Raw genomic sequence first — 23495 nt, forward strand, 5'->3', positions numbered from 1 at the left:
ACAGATTGCCAACCAACAAAAACAAAAACTGGTACGTAGGACCTTAATTTACACTACCCACACTTTTGTTTTTGCAGGCTCAGAAGGAACGGAGAAACTGAGATATGGACATTAATATGCGTTTACTTGTTCATGTTGAAGTAGTACTATATAGGGTTGTAATATTAGATAATATTGTCTCCTAGCTAGCTAGCTTGTACTTTTATTAATGTTAGATGGCAAAAGAATATATATATATATATGGATCAAGTGGATCATTTATATATATAGAAATATGATTTTCTTGTCCTAATATTGGACTCGTCATGATCTCGATCGGTTCATGCATGTTCATGAGTACTTGTGATGGAGAGATCAGGCAAGAACTATAGTCTGTACGTCCAAAGAGAATGCGATTCTACTTTGTTAAGTGCAACACGTCTTCGAAGAAGCAGCCTTGTGGTCCTGTGGACAACATTTAAAACGAGAGGGAGAGAGAAAGCATGCAAAAGAAAAGAGAGATCGAAGTTTCGTGCCCAACTTTTTGTTCTAGTACTCTCTTGTGTTACATGATGCATGCATCTCTCCATCTCATATCCCTAGCTAGCTAGCTAGCTCCCTTAATTAATTATAGATCGAGTTTGGATCCGTTCGTACTTGGGTTAGGATCGATCAGGAGGACATGTTCATAAATTTGCTGAAGTTTTGTTACTTTCCTTAAATGGAAGCAAAAATGCTATATATGGATCTCTACGTTTTATTTTACGACGTACAGAACCTGCCAGCAGGCTAAATATTAATTGCTGCTGTCTGTGATGATTTTGCTTGCTGATCAACCTGTTTGAATTAATGGTTATGTGTTCATGATTCTCTTTTAGTTCATCATGTGGGGGGTAGTATTTCTTACTTGATCTTGAAAAATAAGAACAGTCACGGATAGGTATAGCTATTAGAATTGAGCAGTAGTTGCCGGCCGGATCTAATTTTTAAGGCTCGAGAAGAAAAATATGCAGTAAGGGCGGCCATGAAAGATGTATATATTCTGCCAAAACACGATTGAACAATTTAATTTTTAAGGGCCTATATATTAGCTTATATTACTATGTATACCTTTTGCTGCTGTCATCTTCATCAATCCAAAAAAAAAACCCTACCAAAACAGGCTCTCTTGAATACACAGGCATCTCTCTCTTTCCTGCAGGGTGCCTATTTCTAGTGCCACTCTCAATGCATGCATGCATGCATGGGACGAGTCACCCCAAATCTCGTGGTGCTTATTGTCAGTCAAGCTGGCAAAATAAGATATAGGGTTTCATCTAAAATTCTAAATCTCGTGTTGCTTATCGTCACTACCTTCTTTGAATAGCACATAATCCAGATGAGCCGAGCTTTACTGTATAGTGGCCCAAATGAAAGGAAAGCATACTACTTATAATTTCAGATACCCAACAAAAGCCTGCTGTATGGCTTACTCAGAGCGTGAGAGGTTATGAGATTGTTCACAGGGCCCATCCCCTTTGTGACTGTCTTGGCTGGCTGGCCTTAAAACTGGACTATGCCTAACCTTGACAGATGGCTTTGTAGTCTCAGCTCACTTTTAATCTATGGCATTCAACCAAAACTCAAGGTTCTGCTAAAATCAGGATTCAGGCAACTTCCCCTGGAGTTGTTGGCAATATTAAGAACGATTAGTGGACATATTTTCCCAAGAGTCAGGGAGTTCTCCATATAACAAGTTACCAAAAAGATTAAGGTTATTCAGATCCCTCTAATTCAAGAGAATCATTTGTGTCACAGATAGATGAAATAAATCCTTTGGGTACAAAAATTATTTCACCGTAAAGTAGTGGCAACATTCCACTAAGATAATGAAGCTTGATGAAAATGATTGAAGAGGTATGATACCCTTGATCTGGTTGCAGGAGAGATTTGTTAACTTCATGTTAGAAGAGAGGTTCTCAAAATAGTTGGGGATGGTGTTTGAGATTCCTACATTAGACATATCGAGATGTGACGGTCTGGTTTTGAAGCCATGGAAGAAAAGTCGGCCCCAATGTGCAAGAGCAGACCATAAAAAATGGGAATTCAGAGTTCATTTGCACCATATAATAATAGTCTGAAGCCGCAGAGATGTATCTAAGTCTAACAATATATACACAGTTTCAAAAATTATGAACAAATGTCCAAAAAGCTGGTTGTCACGCAGTGAATTTGTCTGCCAAACCAGAATATACCTTCATTTTAAAGCAGCTCAAAGACCAACCTAAGCTCTCAATCTACCATCTGAAAATAGTAAAAAGCAACTCTCCAAAAACCCAAATTTCAGTCAGCCTCAGACGGTTATCCATAGGTGCGGGTGATGCGGATCTGGAGCAAAACAATGATTTAATAGTTGTTAGAAGACCAAAACCAAAAAGATTCTCTAAGCTCTTTTTTTTCTTGTTTGGCTTCACGCCAATTTGCAAGTCAGAAATCAATTCTAAGCAAAAAATAAATGTTTTGACATTAATGATGTTCATTTGTACAAATGCTTTTCTTCTGTTGCAGTATAAACCTGATAGCAACACCAAGACAGAGATCTTGCAACTTACATACAACAGAGCGTGCAACTGAAGTTAAGAGCATGCTGATGGCCAAAACACTAACAAACTAGATAATCCAAGTCCATAACTAAGGTATGAAGATGATCTAATAACATATTACCTGTGCAAAAGCATAAATTGCTCGCAAGATTCTAGCATAATCAGTTCCAAGCATTTGAATGACAACGTCTGCCAGAAGTGTCCCCCAAAGCCTGCATTAGACATCAACGGATAAAATTTTATGACAATATCCCAAAAGAAGAGAGAAAAAGAAAGGGGGGGACTTCATGAGCAGGCAAGCAGTCAACAGTACTTGATTCAAATTTCAAGGCTACATTCCAGTGTTTAAAATGTGCATAAAGCACAAAAGCCTCAAGACTGAAGTGCATTTATTGAAGCGCACCTGAGACACATTTCCTGCACTACTCAAAAAAGCCAAAAATCTGTCCCTGGTCCTCCACCCCGTCGTGGCAAAGAAAAAACCCAATAAAAAAAATAAAAATAAAATAAATAAATAAAAAATAAATAAATAAATAAAACAAGAGTAGTATCTTTTATTATTTTGCCCTCAAACTATTGTCTTCATCTCTCTTTGCTCTCTGAAACCCAAAAGCAGAGCACTTTTTAACCCAAGAAGGTAGCAGGTTTAGTTCTCTTTTGTTAAAGAACATGTTAAATACTTGAGCAGATAAGCAACGTTAACCATACAGAATATTTTTTTTATGGGTAAAAATAACTTTATTAATGAGAACTTTAATCATACTGAATATTTTTTTTATAGGTAAAAATAACTATTAATGAGAATGAAATAGGTGTTGCCCAAGTATAAAGGGAGTATGCAAAAGAAAACACCTAAATACAGAATATTGTACTCATTGTTTAGTTGTTTAATTAATGGCACAAACTTCTTTAGCACAAGCACAAGGCTCTCGACAAGTTGAGTTCATAGTCTAAATGTTTAAAAAATAAAATAAAACAAATAAATAAAAAGAACAAAACCTTTTTTTATATATTATTTCTCTTTAGAATATATTATACCTATATTTAAAGAATGTACATTTTATTCTTGTCAGGCCCATGCTTTGCACTTTGTGCCTCAGCTCCAGGCGGCCTTCACACTTAATGGGCCTAGTTCATATTATAACGCTACTACAGTCTCTTAAAGAATTAATAATTAAAACAAAATAAAGGGAAAATCACACCTAGCCGCCCCCCCCCCCCCCCCCCCCCCCCCCCCCCCCCCAAAACCCCTTTTTTCTGTCCCCCCAACCTCCCCTCCAAAAGTACTACCTCTTTTTCAATGTGACATTTGAATTATCAGTTTCAACACTTCACACCCCAATTTGAAACTTCAGTTGCAATGAATCTTGCATGTTCTTTGAAGTAACCAAATCTCCTTCATTCAAGAAACAAAATAATAATAATTAAACAACACATGAGGACAATTTATCAGAGAAGTCAGAGCAGAAAGAGTCAATACACTGGGCCAAGTAAAGCCATCATGCTTCTAAAACCCAGATATCTTGATGCAGCACCAGAAAGGCCCTGTCCACAGTAACAGAAAGAAGAAGTTCTGATTCAGGAAAAAAAAAAATGCAAAATGCGTCCATCTAGTTGTCCTATATATAAACATACAAATAAAAAGACATAAATTACCATGATTATTTTTTCAAATTGAGCTGCTATAATTATCATCTAAAAATTACTACAAAGTTTTCAAAAAATTGTTGTCGATGATTAGAAAAAACTATTGACCTGTTTTGCTGCAAGCAAGGCTGCTCTTGACTCTAGGTTAATCACAGCTAATTGTCCACCCTAAAAACAAAGAAGAAGATCATCCAGTAATCTCCATAAATTGATTACTCCAGAATTCAGACATGTAGAAGAGTCATAGACAAGTTAAACAGAGCTGATTGATCAGTAGCATGCCAAAGTTAATCATAGTCCAAATGACTAAAGGAACACAATAAATGAGTATAATTGATAAAAATTGTATTATCACATGAAGTTTCTCACATTTAAGTAAAGTTGAGAGAGAGACCACTGAATCATATTTTGCAGCAGAAACAGAACCGGATCATCAATCAAACTAAACAGATATATTGGTTCCATCCACACATATTAATATCGGACAAAACTTTATTATGGTTGCATGCACAACTACATATCTATGATGTCAAATTTGTACCTTTTTAATGAATTCCTTTTTAATCTGATAGTTGGCAGCTTCTACAAACACCTTCCCCGATAATCTCCTTGCTAACTATCAAAAAGAGAAGACCAGTTCAGAGATTCAACCAGGAGACCCAACTAAATAAACTGACATACCCTTCACTTACCAATTCATAGATCTTTGCCAAAGTAAGCATACCACCACCCTTCACAATAAAAAAAAAAAAAAGGGCAAAAGGGGATCAAGATCAAATAGGCAGAGAGTTCAACAATAAATGAGGCAGTCTAGTAAATCAGACAGTACCTTCAAAATCATTGACCAAAGCTCTTTCACAGCATCAAGGGTGTGCACCTTCCCCCGATCAAGTCCAAGTTCTAGACTTCCTTTATCATTAGATGTCTTAGAGGGTTCCAATGAGCTCGGAAAATATCCCAGTTCTTCACTACAAGAGGGGCAATTAAAAGTTTTAAATTATGAAAGTACAGTACAAAAATTAATTTTCAAATTAATTAGTTTTTTATTGTAAGAATGTAAGCCGGCGGTCTTGAACCCACAACCTCAACTTCCTCCTGTTCTCACAGGTGGAAGAATCTCTTCACCTATAAAACATGATGGAGGGTGAGATACCATTTGAGTTACAGCTCACTTGAAACTTTCTTAGAACTAATTGTCCTCTAATACTTCATAATATCATGATAAATGGCAAAGAAACAAGCTCCATTCATGAAATTATAGAACTGAAACAAAATTACAAAAGAAGGTTAACTAAAGGCTATCAGCACAGTGCTAGTTTGAACTGGGAAATCTATACAAAGCATTGTTTCAGCAGTCATGAAGACTGGCACACAGTGCATAATACATTGCATTAGCCTGGAGCCATTTAATGGCATCCTATGTTACTTGAACAATCACTGATAAAAAAAAAATACTTGAACAATCAACTATCTGTTAAAAGACATTTCTCTCTAGTTGCTCTGGTTGGCAAACCATGAAGCCTCCTCCTTCAGTGCACCTTCCAGCTGATCCAGAGGGGAGGCAGCCCTTTTCCCCCCTAATCAGCATGGAGCCATTTAGTGGCGTGCTATGTTACTTGAACAATGAAATATCTGTAAGGATACCTTTCTCTCTAGTTGCTCTGGTTTGCAAACTGTGAAGCCTCCTCCTTCAGCACACCTTCCAGCTGCTACAGGGAGAGATGAGCCCCTTCTTCCCCCCTCCCCAGCATCATTGTCACCTCTCCTTCCTTTTCGACAACTCAGACTCTTGATTCCCTCCATTTTCTCTCATTGTCATTTACCCGTGGTCTAAGGTTCGCCCACCTCCAAAGCAAGGCAACCACCTGATCTCCTAACCTCCCCCCCTTTTTTCTAATTATTATCTTGTTTTCCTCCACCCTGCCTCAGATCTGACCGTTTTATTTCATTTCTAGAAGCCAAGTGCCACTCTGCCTCTCTCCCCCACAAGCCAGTCCTCCACCCCCTTCAATTTCACCACCATTATGTTAGGTGTGTGGAGCTTATTCACAACCTCCTTTCCATGGCAACCACCAGTCTATCTGGTTCTCTCACATCCATTATTGACAATCTCCAGAGATAACCAATGATCAGAAAATGTAGAAGTTCCAGATTGCAGCTTCAGCATTGCTTCACGAGCCAATCCTCCACCCCCTGCAATCTCACCACCATTTTGTTAGGTGTGTGGAGCTTATGCATAACCTCCTTGCCATGGCAATCACTATCTGGTTCTCTCACCTCCATTATTGACGATCTCCAAAGATAACCAATGGTCAGAAAATGTAGAAGTTCCGGATTGCAGCTTCAGTATTGCCTCAGGCGGTCCCCGTCTCCTTTCATAAAGATTTCCTAGTTCACCATCCAAGGAGGGGGAAAAATATACAGAAGCCATAATTACTCCAAAATGACATGCAACATTTTTAGCACCACCACGTTTTCTACCAAACTTGAAAGTTCTTCATTTCATTTTATCCATAGACACCACATTCAACATCAAGGAACCAGCCTCCAAGCTACCAGCCTCCAAGCTTCCACCCTACAGTGACCCTCATCCTAATTTCTCCAAACAACAAAGTAATCACAACCCTTTGGGGCATCACCCAAGTAATGTTGAAAACATTGAACACAAAGGCCCAAAGGGTATGTTTGGTTAAGAGAGATTTTGAGAATCATTGATAATTTTTTAGAATTTTTTTTTAAGATGCGTTGTTTACTGGGATTTGTGATAGATAGGAAAATCTGAATAAAAAAATTGAAATCTGTTTTGCATTGGGGTTTGTGGAAGTGGTTCTTGAATATAATTTTTTTGGGCAGATTTTATTTTTCTTTTGGGTTAATTACTATTTTAGTCCCCGCGCTTTGCTCCTAAGACAAATTAATCCCAGAACTTTAATTTTGAACTTTTTTTGATGACGAGGTATCCAAGAACTTTCATTGCCCTAGATAAAGCTCTGGTTCTCGACTAATCCCGAGGTAAAAGACGTCTCCGCCAACAAATTTGTCACCTTCACCACGGTGCCTTGTTCGCAAGGACCAGAGATCAACCAGGAGCAACCCACCTGTAGGGTCTCCTTTCGATGCCTTCCTCGCCCAGATTGGGGTTTCTGGGGAGCCTTTTAACCTACTGCTCATGAGGGTTTAATTTTGAACTTTATAATCCCCAAACTATTAACTTTGATCAAATCGATCCCTCCATTAAAAAACCTTTACAAATGCATTAAAATTCCACACCATCACCAGTGAGGAATACCACGAGACACATTTCATCTAAAAATTAAAAAAATTATTTTAATACAAAAACTTAAAATATGTGGCAGTCTAGGTTTTTGAAGATCACAAGTCACTTGCAAGCATATTTCAGTCTTCTTGCTCAAGTTCCATCCGTAAAGTTTTTTTCAATCCCTACCTCCTAAAGATAAATGGGATTAAGATATCAAATGGGATAATCATTCTACTACAATTATGATTTTGAAAGGCTGGAGAATTAAGTAGGAAAATTACCTTGAGTAATTCTGCAATAGATGAAGAAAAATTTCGATTTCAAGGTCTTCAGTTGACAATTTGCTTGAGCAACGAATGTTTAACTTTTTTCTCACAGAGAGCAAGACATTTCTGTATGATGGTCTCCACCCCCTACAAAATAGCACCAAATGAAGTGAAATCAAGCAGATACTCAAATGAAGCTCCTCTTGCAATAATTATGTACAGTATGATTTAAACTACAAGCATATAGATTCAATGACCACTTTCCACAACCATGACCAAGCAAAAGTTCAGCATCTTAATTCATATCAACACAAGCTGCAAATGACTCCAATAAGTTAGCCAACTCGTTGAGTTTTTAAATATCAATGCTAGCAACACACCAACATAGTCAACTTCAGGTGCCAGCACCAAATTACCTTAATGTAGAACGGGCATCAGCAGCAAGGAATAAAAATCGCGACTCTAGTTCTGCTATAAAGTCTTCTCGCTCTTCAAGATCTTCTTCAATCATGACATGGTCCACATCAGCTCTACTTGTTATTGATTTTATTAAAGGGCTGAAGTAGCTGACCGTCAACAATATTCAAAACCATTAAAGACTTAATGTATCAGCATCATATGGTGAATTCAGATTGTTAAAACATAACTCTACGTTTGTTCACCAAGAAAATGAGTGAAAATTACTTTTATTTCCATTATTTAAAATCCTGGAAACAAATAACAGCATCTAAAAATAGACTAACGCAAAGTCTTTGATTCGATTGAAATATACCTTCATTTATTGGAAGAGTACAAATTAACACTTAAAAATAAAAATAAAAAAGATCTGTCTCAAACTGTTTCTCAGTAGCCAAACAGAGCGTACTCACTACTCACAGGTGAAAAACGTAGAAATTTTAATTAGAAAAAAAGGGATTTACCTGGGGCCAAAAAGGATCCTTTCAAGCTCATATAACTCAGAGTCCGAGGCAAGTTCAAGAACTCTCCGAAGCTCTGGGTCAGATGCACCTGTATAATTCACCGCGCAGTTTTAAAATAACAAAATCCAAACTGGACAACATAACCCCGAGAGAGAGAGAGAGAGAGAGAGAGAGAGAGAGAGAGAGAGAGAGAGAGAGAGAGAGAGAAGCACCTTGCCCTCTTCTTGAAATGGCAGTATAAGCACAAGCCACAAGTCTCAGACCATTTCTATGTCTGGGTGAACCAAAACCCTGAAAAATCAAGACCCCATTTGGCAGCTAAGAAAGCGTACGAAAGTCTTCAAACTATGGCACTTGTGGTGCTTAAGATTGCACATTATAGAGGACCCAAAAGAAAAAAAGAACCTCTCCACTAGGCCGAAACCAAACCAACAGCTATTCGTGATCAAGATAGAATTATGAGAAGCAAAAGAAACTTACTGGGTATGTGAATTTCGCGGTGGTGTTTGTAATTGGAGAAGCGGAGGAGAAAATGAGTGGCAGAGCTGCTGCTGATGCTGCTGCTGCACTAGTCATTCGCCTTCCCCGAGTGTTCGTAATTGATAGCTAAGATACTCCCTATTTTTTCACTCTCGAAAAATGACGATTGAAGAAGACCGGAAACGAGCTCGATGGCGGTATGAAATCGAGATCCAAGTTTTGGCTTTTTGATTTCGCTGTGTTTCGCCCGGTGAATTTCTGTATGAAATCCCGTATGCCACCCTTCCGTATGTACTCTGCTCCGCATCAGCTGGCCACTGAATTAGATCGCAGTGCAGCTTTGTAGATAAATTTGCTCTCTCTCTCTCTCTCTCTCTCTCTCTCTCTCTATAAATATATATAATATGATAGAATTTATTATTATGGAAATGTAAAATAATTTAATTAAAAATCTCTCTAAAATCTTTGTTATTTTTTATCATCTAAAATATTATTTTAATGGGTATTAAGTTCGATATAATTTAAGTTGCAAATTAAATCCATAGCAGTAATTTATTTCTATTGGAGATTTTGAAAGTCTTATTATTTTCTTTTGCTAAACCAAATCTTCCATGCCCAAATGCTTGGTTTTTGTTTTCTTTAAGAGATTTTTGTTTTCTCATAATCTTTGGTCCCATTAATCATCAATTTAGCTAAAAATTAAAAATTAAAAACTTGCCGTAAGTATGATGGTGGGATACCTGATAGAGATTATATGTCTTAGCCCATTTGCTTAAGGATGGTGAGGGTATAATAACTGTACACTCTACTAATATGATTGATTATTTTATTTTTTTGTAATATTATAAAAAAATAACTATTTAGGCCAACACATCAGTTATGCTCAAAAAATATGTAAAAATAACTATACATAACAAAACTCATAAAAATAGAATGGTAAAAAGCTAGCCTCTTGAGAATATCCATCGAGGAACCACTTCTCAAGAGAGTATACAAAGAAAAACATCTAGGCTCCCTTTCAAGAGAGTTTTGGATTCAAAATTCATCCCCAACTAATCTCATCTTATCTCTAATCATTATAACTTTCACAGCTTTTGTACAAAATAGAATTAACAATTAACTTTTTCAAATCTCAAAACAAGACTATTTTACTCAACTTTTATCTCATATTATCTCAATTCACCATCCAAACCCCCTCTACTCTCTTGATCATCTGATTTATCTGTGAGTCCTCACTGCCTTGATCATCAGAATATTCTCCTTTTAAATGTAGCAAATTTCAATGATCGCTTTCTTGCACAATGAATCGAGGGTTCAGGACAACAATAACCAATGTGTCTGCAGTAAGGATAGGAAGAACATACTGAGATGAGGCATGAAAAAGGAAAGGGGCAGAAGATGTATCTCATTGATAGTGTCATCCACAATGATATTCATCAGCCCCAATAGAGATCCTCTTCAATTTGCAGATCAAATTGGATGGTCCAATTCTAGAGAGAAAAATAAGCATATCGTGTGATCTCTACGATATTTAGCACTACATGAGCATTTAATGTATCACTTCTACATCATACCATCCAAATTTGATTAAGAAGTTGAAGAGAATCGACATTGGTAGTCAATAAAAGTGCAACAAATGCTGACTCTAGATCTTTTCCACAGGCGCACACACTGGCAGATTATTAGAATAAAGAGAAACCATAGAAGATGCTGAATATTGTATTTGAGTTTTGATTTGAGAATGATACAAACTTTTTCGCTGCACTGTGGAGCATATCGTTTTTTTAACATGCTGCTCTTGAAGCAAGATATCTGATGAACCCTGCTCCTGTTTTCAGTACAGGCACTACAAAATTACGGTTGATAACTTCTCTACACAACACCTATGAAAGAGGAGAAAGAAAGGCAATACCAGATGACACTTGACAAGGGGGTCAACTAACTACTCGCACTTGATCGACTGATAAATGTGGCGGACAAACAGCAAAGCCGCTCGAAAACCTACAGTTCCAAGCATGAGGAAGAAACCATAGCAGATGCAACCCATGTAACCAAAGAAAAATGAGGTTTGCATAAACCCGGACATATCGGAGCGTGCATAGTAGTAATATAGGCAATAGGCATAGATAAATATGCCAGTTGATCCACCGCATAGAAAAGACCTGTGTAACAAAATCAAGCATTAAAAGGATCAATCTTGGAAACAATGAATCAGAGACTCCACTCTAGGCATACAAAATCTTTAATTTTAATGAAGGCATGGAAGAATTTAATATTTTAAAAATTCAAGCAAGGCCAACTCTATTCACAGGAAAATTCAGAGAAAAAAAAAATGGAAGATAAATTATCCAACTACCATGCGATCCATCTCTCAAAATTCAAGCCAAGAGTCAAATCATTCTCGTACACATAAGCCTTTACAGATTGACCAATAGCTATACAAGCCAATCAAAAATCATCGAGACTGCAAAATTATCATACCTACATGTATTTATAACTCAAAACAACTTCAGCAAACACGACTGCTCAGCAATTTTTTGCCACTACCAATCTAAATAGAAACTTTGACCTCTTATCTTCAATTGCTACAAAATTTAGGAAAGGCTTCACATGGTAATAAATTAAACAATATTGACATAGCAAAAAAAGTAATTATAAAATTAGCAGAACTTCAACGGGGTTTCACATAGTAATTTTTCATTAGCAATTGCTTTCGAGCTTTGATGTACCACCAACATTACAACTGTGAACTCTTCTTCCTTCAAAACCTATATTTCAAATTTATTTACTAGCTCTCTAAATCTCAGGATGTGTTTCACATTCTTACAATTTAAAAACCAAATCCCTGACTGAAAAAGATTTTGCAGTTGTAACACCCAACCCCAAGTAAGTTGCTCAAAAGTGAGTACACAGAGGAAGAAATAATAAATAAGCAATGGGCAAAATCCTTCCATATTAACTACCCAAGCTTAACAAAAGAAAAACAATCCAAAGTCCAAAGAAACGTTAAGATTTTCTTGAAGTCAAGAACAGCTTAGAAATTCCAAAGCGATGAGAAACAACTGAAAAATGGAGTATAGGAAAAAAAAAGCAACATATTTCATTACCAAGTGCTCTTGATGGGGAAAAACCAGCCACAAAGGTATTTTCCAATATTACTCTATAAAGATTTGGGCACTTGAGAGATGGCGAATTGTGATTATATTTACCACTCGCATCTTTTGGACAATCTGAATTTATTGAAGATAATTAAGTGCTAAAAAAGGTGTAGAAAAAGTCATCCAAATGTACCTTTCTTGACCTTGTGGCTAAGATCATGTGTAGGAAAATTTATCCAAATTTTTCCAGCCATACTTATCTAATCAGTCTCTACATAATTGCAAAACACCAGCATATGGAGCTGCTTGATTATTCAATTTCATCTCAATATAATTTCATGAATTTTGAGCAAACATCACACATCAATGCTTCATTTTCAGGCTTCAAAATGCATAATGAGCAAGAAGAATACAGACACGTGATTATATGAAATGCCATTAAAACAATAAGAAAAATAGTAAATAAAGCAGTAATGGTAAGAACTCAAGGTAGAGTAGTGAGCAAAATCAAATGGATCCAAAACTAGATGAACCCGCTGACAAAATTCTAAAAGTCAGTAAAACATCAACACAGAAAAATGACAATGGATGCTTACCTCCACCACCACTCGTGATCCTCAGCAGCAAGTTGGAAGTATGTCAGTGCCACGGTAATGAAAGCAGTAACTATTAGTAGAATAATAAAGACAATAAACAAGATGCTGTAAATCGTATATATCCTGTGACCCCAGACACTAGCAAATATATAGTAAAGTTCTATGTATATAGCACTGAAAGGCAGAAAGCCTGCCATTGCCATCTGTGGAATTGCTCCCCGGTACCATGGCAAAGGTGGAATCTCTCTGGGATATTTGGTAGTGCGGCAAGGAGCTTGGAATTCAGCCTTGCTATTCTTCCCAGCAATCCCACCCAAGACCAGCAAAGGTGATGTTACTAGTGTCCATATAAGAACTATCACCACAATTGTGCCAAATGGAAGAGCAGCAGTAGCATTATATGCAATTGCAACAGTGTTCAGAAAGCAGAACATTAGAAACAGAGGTCCGCAAAAGAGGCATCCAGTCAACAATAGGTTCCTAACCTGTCATGTCAAAAGATTGAATATCAGATTAATGAATTGCATAAAATTTAACAGATTTCAGCTCATAATCAAATTGTTTGAAGAACGAATTCATGCACATACCCAGTTTGTTCCCTCTAGCTGACAATAAAAGGAGGTTGCAATATAGCCTGCAATTCCTGATGTGAGTGCATATATGACAACCAGTGCCGTAAATAGAGCCCCACGGTTGTAGGGATAAAATACACCAACAAGTGCCAGAATAAAAATGAACACCGTACTGCATGGGAAGCAAAAACCCACACTAAGTAAATATTAAACAACACGAATATGTTTATTCGTATGGGGAATGTCCTAAAATTTAGCTTTGGCGCTATTAAACAGTTAGATCAAAAAGTAACTTACAGGGCAAATAGTTGGGTACCAGAACCCAGGGCAGCTGCGAATAGAGACTTGTACTTGGGGTACCTGAATACATCTCCATGGATGTATTTCCACCCAGTCTCTTCCTGGTCTTCAGCTGATTCCTCATCATGGGCATATCTTTTATAGAGAACCAAAAGTATAACTTAGCAATGAGTGAAGAAAGACAAGATAAAACCTACTAAGCTAGTACACTCAAAGCAAACAGGCAGATCCAATACACAGGTAAATTATAAATGATTCTTACTTGACAAAATCATTCTTAAGGACTCGCATGAGAATTGTGGCAAGAAACCCAGTTAGAAGAAGCACTGTTACACATGAATTTATAATGGAGAACCAATGGATCTCCAGATGATGAGGAAGCGAAGAAGAATGTGAGTACTTATCCATCCTCTTGTCAAACGGGGTATTTGTTTCCTTCCATTTCACAGTATACAAAAATTCCACATCAACTGCTTTATCCTCTGTAAGGTCTACAAGGGCACGTGGGTCTGTTCGGACATTGATTTCAATCACACGGTCCTTGTTATAAAAGATATCGAAATGAATATGCTTATAAAGATAATATCTGTACTCGCTTGGGTCTTTGCCCTCCTTGTCGACCTTCCCTATGAAACCCCAAATGGGTAAGTCATCATAATACATCTGAAAGTAGTAATCCTTGATAACGGCAGCTCGGAACTGGGCCACATCTTCCTTTTTGAGTTTTTTACGGCAAACAACCTCAGAATCTTTCTCACTCCGGAAATCAAGTTTGTAGGGGGCATCAACTAAACGATCACCATTTAGCACTTCACCAAGAGCTTCCTTTTTCTCTTTCAGATGATCTGCAATTGGATCCAGTTAATTAAACAAGTTTCTCCAGAAAATTAATTTATGTGCCAATGGAACAAAAATACCTTACTGAACTGATACAAACCTGGTATACAGAATGGAAGATCAAAATAGCGGTATGTTTCACTGCAAAGAGAAAACAAAATATATATTATTAGCAAAATTAGAACAGAAATTTTCCCCATGTTCAAAGAATCAAACATTAAACTAGCCACAGTTCGATTCAGCAGATTCTACCATGAACGACCTGTGGAAAACTTATAACTCCTATTCAATGAATGAAAAACACAATTGAACTTCTAAATTTACATCAGAAAAGATGGCAAAAACAGTTTATCTTATCATAACTATCTGCTGCTTTGTTCCTCTTGAACTATAAATGAAAATGAAAATACAAATAGCTTATTTTAGGATCAGACTATCGTCTTTACCAAAGTAAGATCAGGAGCAGGGTTATATTCGTTTTTCCCATCTATGTAGGAGAAAACCTATATGGTTCTTGAAAACGAAACAAAGGATGTCATTTGCGCAAAGAAAAACAGAGGCTTCTCTGAAATGTGTAGAAGCACCACAAATTTTTAAAGACTAGATCCGGCTCTGGGATCAAATAACAGACGAATAATATTTTCAGAAGGAAAAAAATACAAGTCCGTGATCCACATCAACATTCCCAAACCCGCAATTTCTCCCTTTCTTACATTATACTGTGTTTGGAACCGCACAAAAAATGAATTTTTGCAGAAAAACCTGAATTCACATCTCAAAAGATTTACGGAGCTATAGAATTATAACTAGAAAAAAAGAGGCTTCTCTCAAATGTGTGGGACCATCACAAACTATTAAAGACTAGATCCAGTTATGGATCAAATAAAAGACAAATATTATTGTAAAAAAAGAAAGAAACCCGCGTTCCACATCAACATTCCCAGGCCCACAATGTCTCCCCCCCCATCTGACATTATACTCCGTTTGGTAACCCGCAAAAACGTATTTTACCAGAAGAACGTAATTCAAATCTCAAACATCGTCGGAGCTAAAGCATTATAGTAAGACTAAGCTTTGAAAACCATATCTTAATGCCATAAAGCATTAAAAACAAAACTTTCTCACGTTACAACTTAATTTCTTGTCCCTCTGGAAAAAAGGGATTCCAGGTGACAATTCACGGTGAAACAGTGCCAGTAATAATCAGCTCAGATCCAGCTGAAACAACAGCCAATAATGTACGAGTCCATGACTAAACGACAGGCATAGGAGCTCGCAGATCGAGCTCGTAAGGCTTTGCAAAGAAGAGCTTACCTGGGATTGTGAAAAGGGCCGACCTTATTGGCGTAGAGAGGCACTGGATCTCCATCTTTATACCGGTGATCCGATGCATCAGACCTGACCTGATCCGCAGCAAACAACACCAGCAAGGCGATGACCACCACCATCGCCAGAGTCTTCTCCATTTCTCCCCGAACCCAAACCCTAAAAACCAAATCTACAGAGAAAACCAGAGAGAGAGAGAGATTGATAGAGGGAGAGAGAGAGAGAGATCTGGGTGTGAAAATGAGTAGTTGGGGCACCTCTTCTGAAGCGAAAACGGTAGGAGATAAATAATAAAGCGTTCGGAAAAAAATTAAAAAAAGAAGTCTTTGAAAACACACTGAAAGACACGTAGTGCCTCACTCGGATGTGTGATATCTCACCTAAACGGGGCCGTTTCTTTGTTTTCACTTTCTCCTGCCCACCGTATATACCGTGTCTTGAGAGAGAGAGTTACTACTGAATAATTTTACTCTTTTTTTTTTTTTTAGTAAAGTTTATAAATTGATAGTAGGTTAGATTGTAAATATAAGTTTGTAGACTTGCTTTCATAATATTTCTTTATCAAACTAACACTTCTTTTTTTTAACTTTTTTAATAATCCGCTTTTTCCATATAAGAAGTGTTACAATCTCAAAAAAATTTTACAAAAATAAATTCACAAACTGACATATTTTTATATATCACTTTCAACGGCGAAACGAGCAATTGTGTTGAGGAAGGTTAACTTTTCTATTGTGTGACATATTTGTATAAATAGTAATGCTAAAACAATCTTATAGTATACAAGCTCTATGCACTCCATTTGAAAAAAAAAAAAAAAAAATTGGGTCTATTGTTAAAAAATAAGTTTTTCATGCTGTTCCTAAATTTACCTTTTTTTTTTCAAATAAAATATGTGGAGTTTGTACTTTTTAGGACTAAAAATATCATTTCACTTATGTAAACTAAATAAAGATTGAAATATCATACAAACATAACTATATTTAAATTATCTCTCGGTAATTTGCTATATATACATAAAAATAAAATTTTAAAAACCCAACTTAATATATGTTTCATATTTCTGATAATAATATTCATCTATTATTATTTTTATAATAAAATATTTAAAATTTATTTTTTTCATATAAACTATCAAGGAAATTTCAGAATGTCATCTTTTATTCTATTATGGAAGTTACTTTATCATATTTAATGCAAAATTTAGATATTTTTATGTCACATTAAACATATAATGCTATATTGAGAGTTCAAATAAATTATTTTTTTATTCAATAAAATCTAGATGATAAAATTTTTTACTATTTTTCATATTGATCATCAATTTTAAATAATTTTTCTTATATTTTTACTTTAAATTCTATATTAAGAAGTTCAATATTATATATCAAAAAATTTTAGAATTATATTAAGAAGTTTATTATTTATCTTAAACTAGTTTTAATCTTGATTTTGAAGAGGCCACATTCTTGAAAATAGATAATATATAGAAATTAAATAAAATTTTGGGACTATAAAAAAATAAAAAATAAAAAATAAAAAAAAACATTGGAGAGAGGTATTTCTAGTATATTGAAAATTTTAAAAATTTTAGTGAGCATATGAAAATTATAAATTTTTGAGAGGACCATTTTATATATTTGTATAATTATGTATAAATTTTAGAGTATTTATAGATTTACGTATTAAAATCTATCGTAGTTTTGTCATTGAACATGTTATATCTATTTTATAATCTAACTTATCATATTAATCTACATCGATTCGTGAGTATATTTTTATAAAATATTTTTTATTATTAAAACATTTATAATTATGTATAAGTGGAGCCACGTGAATGGTGGCGATATTGTGAGATCCGGTGTGATATGGGCAGTCAAACGCATTGGGGGATGATCACTACCTTCCATCTTTCCGACGTGGATCGGAATTTGATGGCTAACTGCAAAGATGTGGATTTAAAATGAGAGAATTTGAATTCAATTCCGAAGAAAAAGGAGGAGGAGAATAAAAACAAACAATCATAAATTCTTGGAGGTGATAAAGGTCAAACAAATGACCAATGCAGTGTATATATGACCACAAAGAAAGAGTATTGAATTCACATTTAATAATATTTTAATATGACATTTTTTTTGCTTTTACAAAATCTACTTGCAATTCAAAAATTTTTATTTATTTTTTATTTTTTATTTTTATCTTTTGTGATGGAAATGGAATCGTTACTCCAAAAGTTTTTATTTTTATTTTTATAAAATATATTTTTAACATTATTGATCATTAAAAATAATAAAAAAATTAATTTTTTAATAATATACCTCACGTTTTTTTAAAATGATTATGTGACGTTTATGTACTTTACAGTTGTATGTAAAATTATTCTTTATTAATAGTCACTTCTTTAATCATTAAGTAAAAAAAATAAATTAAAAAATATTATTGAGTTTTTTTAATTTATTGTAATGGCCTTTCCACTCTTCAAACTAGTTAGGCTGCCATTGTATAGGTACAATTGAAAATTGCATTGTGATGTTGTGTTCCTCTTATTTTTACAATTAAATTTTTGGAAGGTTGAGACATGAAACATCTCACGAAATAAAATTTACAAATTGATATAATTTAGTGTGATACGTCAAATTGTAAAAAAAAAAATATGATAAAGTAAATTAACGTATTATACCTAGCTATATTAATTTGTGAATTTTACTTTTATGAAATTTCATTATGAATCTAACACTCCTTCTTGTGGCCTTCATCTTGGTTTAATTAAAATAGTTAACAAACTTAGTATTTAAATCTGTTGATGTAACTTTTTGGTGTGACTGAAGCCCAACAATTTGGTCAGATGGCTTACGATAATGGTTTCGGCATTCATATGGTTAGGGGGAGTTCGGCCACGTCCGGTCTAGTTTGGAGAGGTTTTGTGGACTGGACCGAACCGGACCTATTCAGTTCAGGGAGTTCAGTCTAGGGTTTTCCCACTCTGGACTGGACCGAACTCCCTAATGACTGGTCCGATCGGTCTACCCTATATCTTTTTTATTTATTTATTCATGGGCATTTTATTTAATACTTATATAATTATATTGTGATATATTTAATATATATAATATATTATTATATATATTAGTAATACACTAATACTATTAGTTTATTAGTATATAGTAAATTAGTAATAATTATTAACTTATTTACTATAACTAATAATACACCATTACTAATACTATAACTAATAACTATATGTAATAATAGTAATACTATATATAATATACTATTATTACTCTATCTAATCAGAGTGGATTAGGTAAATAGTTGAAAAAAATGATTCTTCTGCTAATTTGAATTGATGGACTATTCCACTGATTCAGCCAAACACTATTTACCAAACAAATTGGTTTAAGTCTAAATTTAGTTTTGAATTCGAAGTTAAAACTGTTGAACAAACTTATACTATTTCAAATTTCCAAGAAAAATGTTATCCTTTTAACAGAAAATCCATACAAGATTTCTTGTCAAAAGGATATAAGTTTTTACATATTGGATCTGTTCAAGTTGCTGTCAAACTTTTAATAAGGAAATGCATCAATGCTTCGATTTTACTATGTTTAAGAGATGCTAGGCACAACTAGTTTGAGACTAGCATTCTTGGAATGATTCAATTTTCTTTGTTCAATGGTCCTGTTTACTTTGATTATGTTCCTAATTATCTCTTACTTTAAGTGATCCTAATATTTTAAAAGTTTTAACTTTAAATATTGTTACATCTGGTTATGATATAATTAAAGGAAGCAAACACCTTGCTGTTATTTAGCGTATTTACTACAAGGTTTTAAAAACGACTTTAAATCCAAAAGCTATTTTAAAATCTATAGGAGATAAAACTTTGTTGATTCAGAGTTCAACTCCTAATGCGAACATTCAGGTTCCAAAAATAATTTTCTAGAAAGATATTACCCTTCCTAGATAATGAATTTTAGAACGTGAAGTTTCTCCTACTCCTGTTTTAACCGATGAACTTGATCTCGATTATATTAAACAATATTTAGATGGTACTGTTAAAATTAGTTTTGATCAAACTCCGACACCAAGTTTCAGAAGAAATTCTTTTGCTGGATCTAGATCTTCTTTTGTTTCTGATTTAGAAAATCCAGAAAAAATAGATCAAAATCTCAAAATCTTTTTGGTAGATTCTGCAAAAGTAGCTCAACCTGTTTTAAACAATCCTGATTTAAAACTGAAAGGACTTTCTACATCTTCTCAGATTACTTCTGCTTTTTATTCAGCCAAAAATATTAAAACATCCAAAGGCAAATCCGTAAAGGAAGAAGCCAAGGATGATGAAAATACTTCATCTTTGTCTCCTACAGTTTCATATATGGTTGCACCTATTACTCCTACTTTACCGAATCAACTTTGTGTTATTTCCAAAGATTGTTTTGAAATTGATTTAATTTCTTTATTTAAAGAATATAGTTCCAAAGAAAACCGTGATAAGAGAAAAACTTATCATGCGACTTTTTCTGATTCTGAAAAATTACGTGTTAAACACAAATAGAAAGAAAAGATGTATGAACTCCAAAACAGTTGTTGTAAGAGGCTACTAAAGATGCTTCTGAATCTGAATCTGAGTTATCTTCTTTCATCGATTGTTGAAGTAAATAAATCAAATCCTTTTTTGTAAGTCCTTTCAGAACATTCTTCTTTTTATACTTGGAGGATTTAGCAGATTTATCAAAAGAGGAAGTGGTTGCTTTCTCTTTTGTTGAAGCAGTTGGTGCCTAGATTTGGGGATATTCAGGCGTTAATGATCGGTCAATAGTAGGGAAATCCTCAGGTTCTTTAGGTCTGGAGCAGCCTGTGCGAACTCTTTAGAAATAGCATTAATAATATTCTTCATATGAGGGAATCTATCCCACGACTTGACGAAAGCATATCTCATTAATAAATCACTATTTTTCTCATAGGACCATTTTAAGATCCATGGAGGTTTGAACCATTTATTGAAATGAAGGAAATATGGGAATTTTGCCTCATATCTATTCAATTTTAGAGGAATTGCAGCTTGTAAACATTTGGAGGTCCGTTGAAGCTCTTTCGGGAAAATTTCATGAATGAATCCAAATTGATGCCACCATTTGTTGAACTAAAGTGGAATTTTGCCTTTAAAATTTTTGTCAAAGTTAAAAAACCACAAATGAGACATATCAGGTGTTTGAAATAGCATGAATTTGAACCAGGTGTCAACATAGTCATAATAATTGTAGATTATGTCTTAACAGAGAGTAATACTATATATAATATACTAGTATTACTATATCTTTTCAAACCACACACATTTATTAATACCATATGACACTATGTAATACGATATTAAATAATAGTAATACTCTTATTACTAATACTATATGTTGTTATACTAATACTCTATATATTTATAGTGATTTAATACTAACATATTAAGTTAACTATACTAATACTATTATAGATTTATATTTATATTATAATTTATACTATAACTCTTATAATATGTTAATATATTAATAAATTAATATATACTAATACTATATATTATAGTTATACATTAAAGAATATAATAATTATGTAATATTGTGATATATATAATTAATTTATACAATTATTTATACAAATAATATATATAAACTTTTTTTAAAACAATTTTCATTCGGTCCGATCCGAAATGAAAAATCCCTGGACTGCAGACTCGACCGAATGAATTCGGTTAAAAAATGGTTGGTTTGGTCGGTTTATCCGGTCCGAACCGGCCAATGCTCTCCCCTACATATGGTGCTCGGATGCTCATATATGAAATAAATAAAAAAGTAGAGACAAATATTTACACGATTCGGCATAAAAGGCTATGTCCTTTAGTTGTTTTAGGTGAAATCTATTATGTTTGATGATTTTACAATCTTTCATGGCATTGGCCTCCCATACTCTCAAAAAAATAGAGAAAATATGGTTGATAAGAGGTTGAAAAAATGCCATCCCTGTAGAAATTTGGAGAGAGAGAGAGAGAGAGAGAGAGAGAGAGAGAGAGAGAGAATCTCAAAAGAGTCTAGAGAAGTGCCTAGATTTGTAGAGACCCCCCTTTTATAGAGGTGTCTTTCATTTTTTTGAGTAGATAAATCCTACTTACGTTATGTCATTTTCACATTTCTGTATGTCGGTCAACCTTTCTTGGCTATATTTATTCATTATCTTATCCTTTTATTTTATTTATGGCAATAGGCTTCCAATGAGTTGGACTCTGATACATTTTATATCCAACATGAAATTTTGAAGATCAACTTGTCCAACAAGAAAATCTTGAAAATCTTTAGTATAAAAATCAACCATGATAGAAAAATTCTATGAGAACAATAGAAAAATAAATTATGAGGACTTGCCCTTGATCTTTTGTTGTTGTGCAATGCAACTTAGATCTCCAATTGTGGACCTCAAGGTGAATCGAATTCCTTGTAAGGGCCTCTGAAAATCGGCACCTAGGAAGTTTGTTTGTGTGAGTATATATCTGATAGCCAAGTATATGTCTAATAGTCAAGGTGTATGACTGATGATTGTGTGTGATTGTTTATTAATAGCGAAGAGAGCGTATTTCATATTTGGTGATCGTTTATGTTTTTGTTGGGTCAAGTAGATTTCTTGACCTCTGAGGTGATTTTAAGGTTGTGTTATTGTTTTGGCGTTAATGTTAGAGTTTATTTGTTATGACTTGCACTAAGTGGTTAGGGAGTCTTCCGACCCTTTAGGCCCATATCAAGTAATTGCTAAGCTCGTTGACTCATTTTCTATCACAACCTGCATAAAGCGGTTATGGAGCTTAGAGGCCCATTCCTAGAGGTGATTATGGCAAGAGAGTTAGCCATGGTCACATATGCGTGCACTAACATTTCTCGGTAAGGCAAAGGGAGGATTGCTCGGCTACTTTGTCGAGGTAGCAGAAGGAATGCTTAACCACTTTACTGAAGTACAAGTGTTAACTGCGATCTGTTAACCTTAGTCAACTGTTTTGTAGAGGGCTTGAGGTGAGCTCAATGCTAAACCTTGTACGTTGTGTGCATGGACATGCAATGCTTGTGTGTGCGGTGCATGTCATATTGCTTGTCACTTGAAATTTTAAATTATAAAATATACAAAAAATGATAAGGGACTTATCTTCATAAATGTATTAGCATGGTTTTGTTGGACGAATCCCTTTTGATTTAGAACTCTATTTATTTGCTCCTAATGTAATCCTCTATTGAGTGCATTGCCTCTTTTGTGAGTAACTAGCATTTGTTAGATCATGCAACCTTTTATTTGGAGAGTGAAAAGTTGACACCACATATGACACCAATTGTTGATGCAAATTTTCAGAGTGGCCGAAGTCCAAAAATATGGTCGAATGACTCAAATGGCCCACGATGATGACTTGGGCATTGATACAATTCTCAGATGCTCATCCATGAAAGAAATAATAAATAAAGCATATAAAATATATACAGAGAAAAATAGAAATTTACGCAGTTCAGCATAAAAGACTATCTCCACGGGTAGTTGAGTGTGAAATCTACTATATTTGATGATTTTACAATTTTTTATGAATTTCTATATCTCCCAATACAATGGAAAA

At 34.7% G+C, this 23495-nt stretch overlaps 2 protein-coding genes across 9 annotated transcripts; both read right to left on the reverse strand.

Annotated features, from left to right (window-relative positions):
• Window positions 1-2050: 2050 nt before the first annotated feature.
• On the reverse strand, window positions 2051-9508 carry LOC122297811. Of its 6 annotated transcripts, none has more exons than XR_006238899.1 (13): window positions 9134-9507; window positions 8866-8944; window positions 8654-8741; window positions 8150-8299; window positions 7749-7880; window positions 5038-5176; window positions 4901-4939; window positions 4750-4824; window positions 4317-4376; window positions 4042-4106; window positions 3852-3957; window positions 2683-2773; window positions 2051-2346 (listed from the first exon to the last, which is right to left on the reverse strand). XR_006238899.1 is itself a non-coding variant. In XM_043108005.1 (13 exons), exons 1-12 carry the CDS (start codon window positions 9227-9229, stop codon window positions 2723-2725), a joined length of 1020 nt encoding a protein of 339 aa, XP_042963939.1. In that variant the 5' UTR covers window positions 9230-9507; the 3' UTR covers window positions 2051-2346; window positions 2683-2722. The 6 variants fall into 6 exon arrangements, 4 of the variants coding, with proteins under 4 accessions (XP_042963939.1, XP_042963938.1, XP_042963942.1 ...); XM_043108005.1 differs by lacking the exon at window positions 3852-3957 and adding an exon at window positions 2965-3010; XR_006238900.1 differs by lacking the exon at window positions 2051-2346 and adding an exon at window positions 2965-3010.
• A 502-nt stretch (window positions 9509-10010) lies between these two features.
• LOC122297810 (transmembrane 9 superfamily member 3) lies at window positions 10011-16139 on the reverse strand. Of its 3 annotated transcripts, none has more exons than XM_043108003.1 (8): window positions 15851-16139; window positions 14637-14677; window positions 13962-14544; window positions 13697-13834; window positions 13415-13571; window positions 12828-13312; window positions 11046-11295; window positions 10011-10471 (listed from the first exon to the last, which is right to left on the reverse strand). In XM_043108003.1, the coding sequence occupies exons 1-7, from the start codon at window positions 16000-16002 to the stop codon at window positions 11076-11078; spliced, it is 1776 nt and encodes a 591-aa protein (XP_042963937.1). In that variant the 5' UTR covers window positions 16003-16139; the 3' UTR covers window positions 10011-10471; window positions 11046-11075. The 3 variants fall into 3 exon arrangements, with proteins under 3 accessions (XP_042963937.1, XP_042963936.1, XP_042963935.1); XM_043108002.1 differs by lacking the exon at window positions 10011-10471 and adding an exon at window positions 10822-10961; XM_043108001.1 differs by lacking the exon at window positions 10011-10471 and having other exon boundaries at window positions 10822-11295.
• Window positions 16140-23495: the final 7356 nt, after the last annotated feature.

The sequence above is a fragment of the Carya illinoinensis genome, chromosome 15 (assembly GCF_018687715.1).
Source record: "Carya illinoinensis cultivar Pawnee chromosome 15, C.illinoinensisPawnee_v1, whole genome shotgun sequence".
NCBI lineage: Eukaryota > Viridiplantae > Streptophyta > Magnoliopsida > Fagales > Juglandaceae > Carya > Carya illinoinensis.

Bases quoted from the DNA above. Each gene is read 5' to 3' on its own strand.
- LOC122297811 (XM_043108004.1), bottom strand. From the start codon at position 9,229: ATGACTAGTGCAGCAGCAGCATCAGCAGCAGCTCTGCCACTCATTTTC. The intron at 8,300-8,653 runs GTAAATCCCTTT...GTTGACGGTCAG, and splicing joins AGGATCCTTTTTGGCCCCAG to CTACTTCAGCCCTTTAATAA. The intron at 2,347-2,682 runs GTAATATGTTAT...GTTTTGCTCCAG, and splicing joins CAATTTATGCTTTTGCACAG to ATCCGCATCACCCGCACCTA.
- LOC122297810 (XM_043108003.1), bottom strand. From the start codon at position 16,002: ATGGAGAAGACTCTGGCGATGGTGGTGGTCATCGCCTTGCTGGTGTTG. The intron at 13,313-13,414 runs GTATGTGCATGA...TTGACATGACAG, and splicing joins AGCTAGAGGGAACAAACTGG to GTTAGGAACCTATTGTTGAC. The intron at 11,296-12,827 runs GTAAGCATCCAT...TTTGTTACACAG, and splicing joins GATCACGAGTGGTGGTGGAG to GTCTTTTCTATGCGGTGGAT.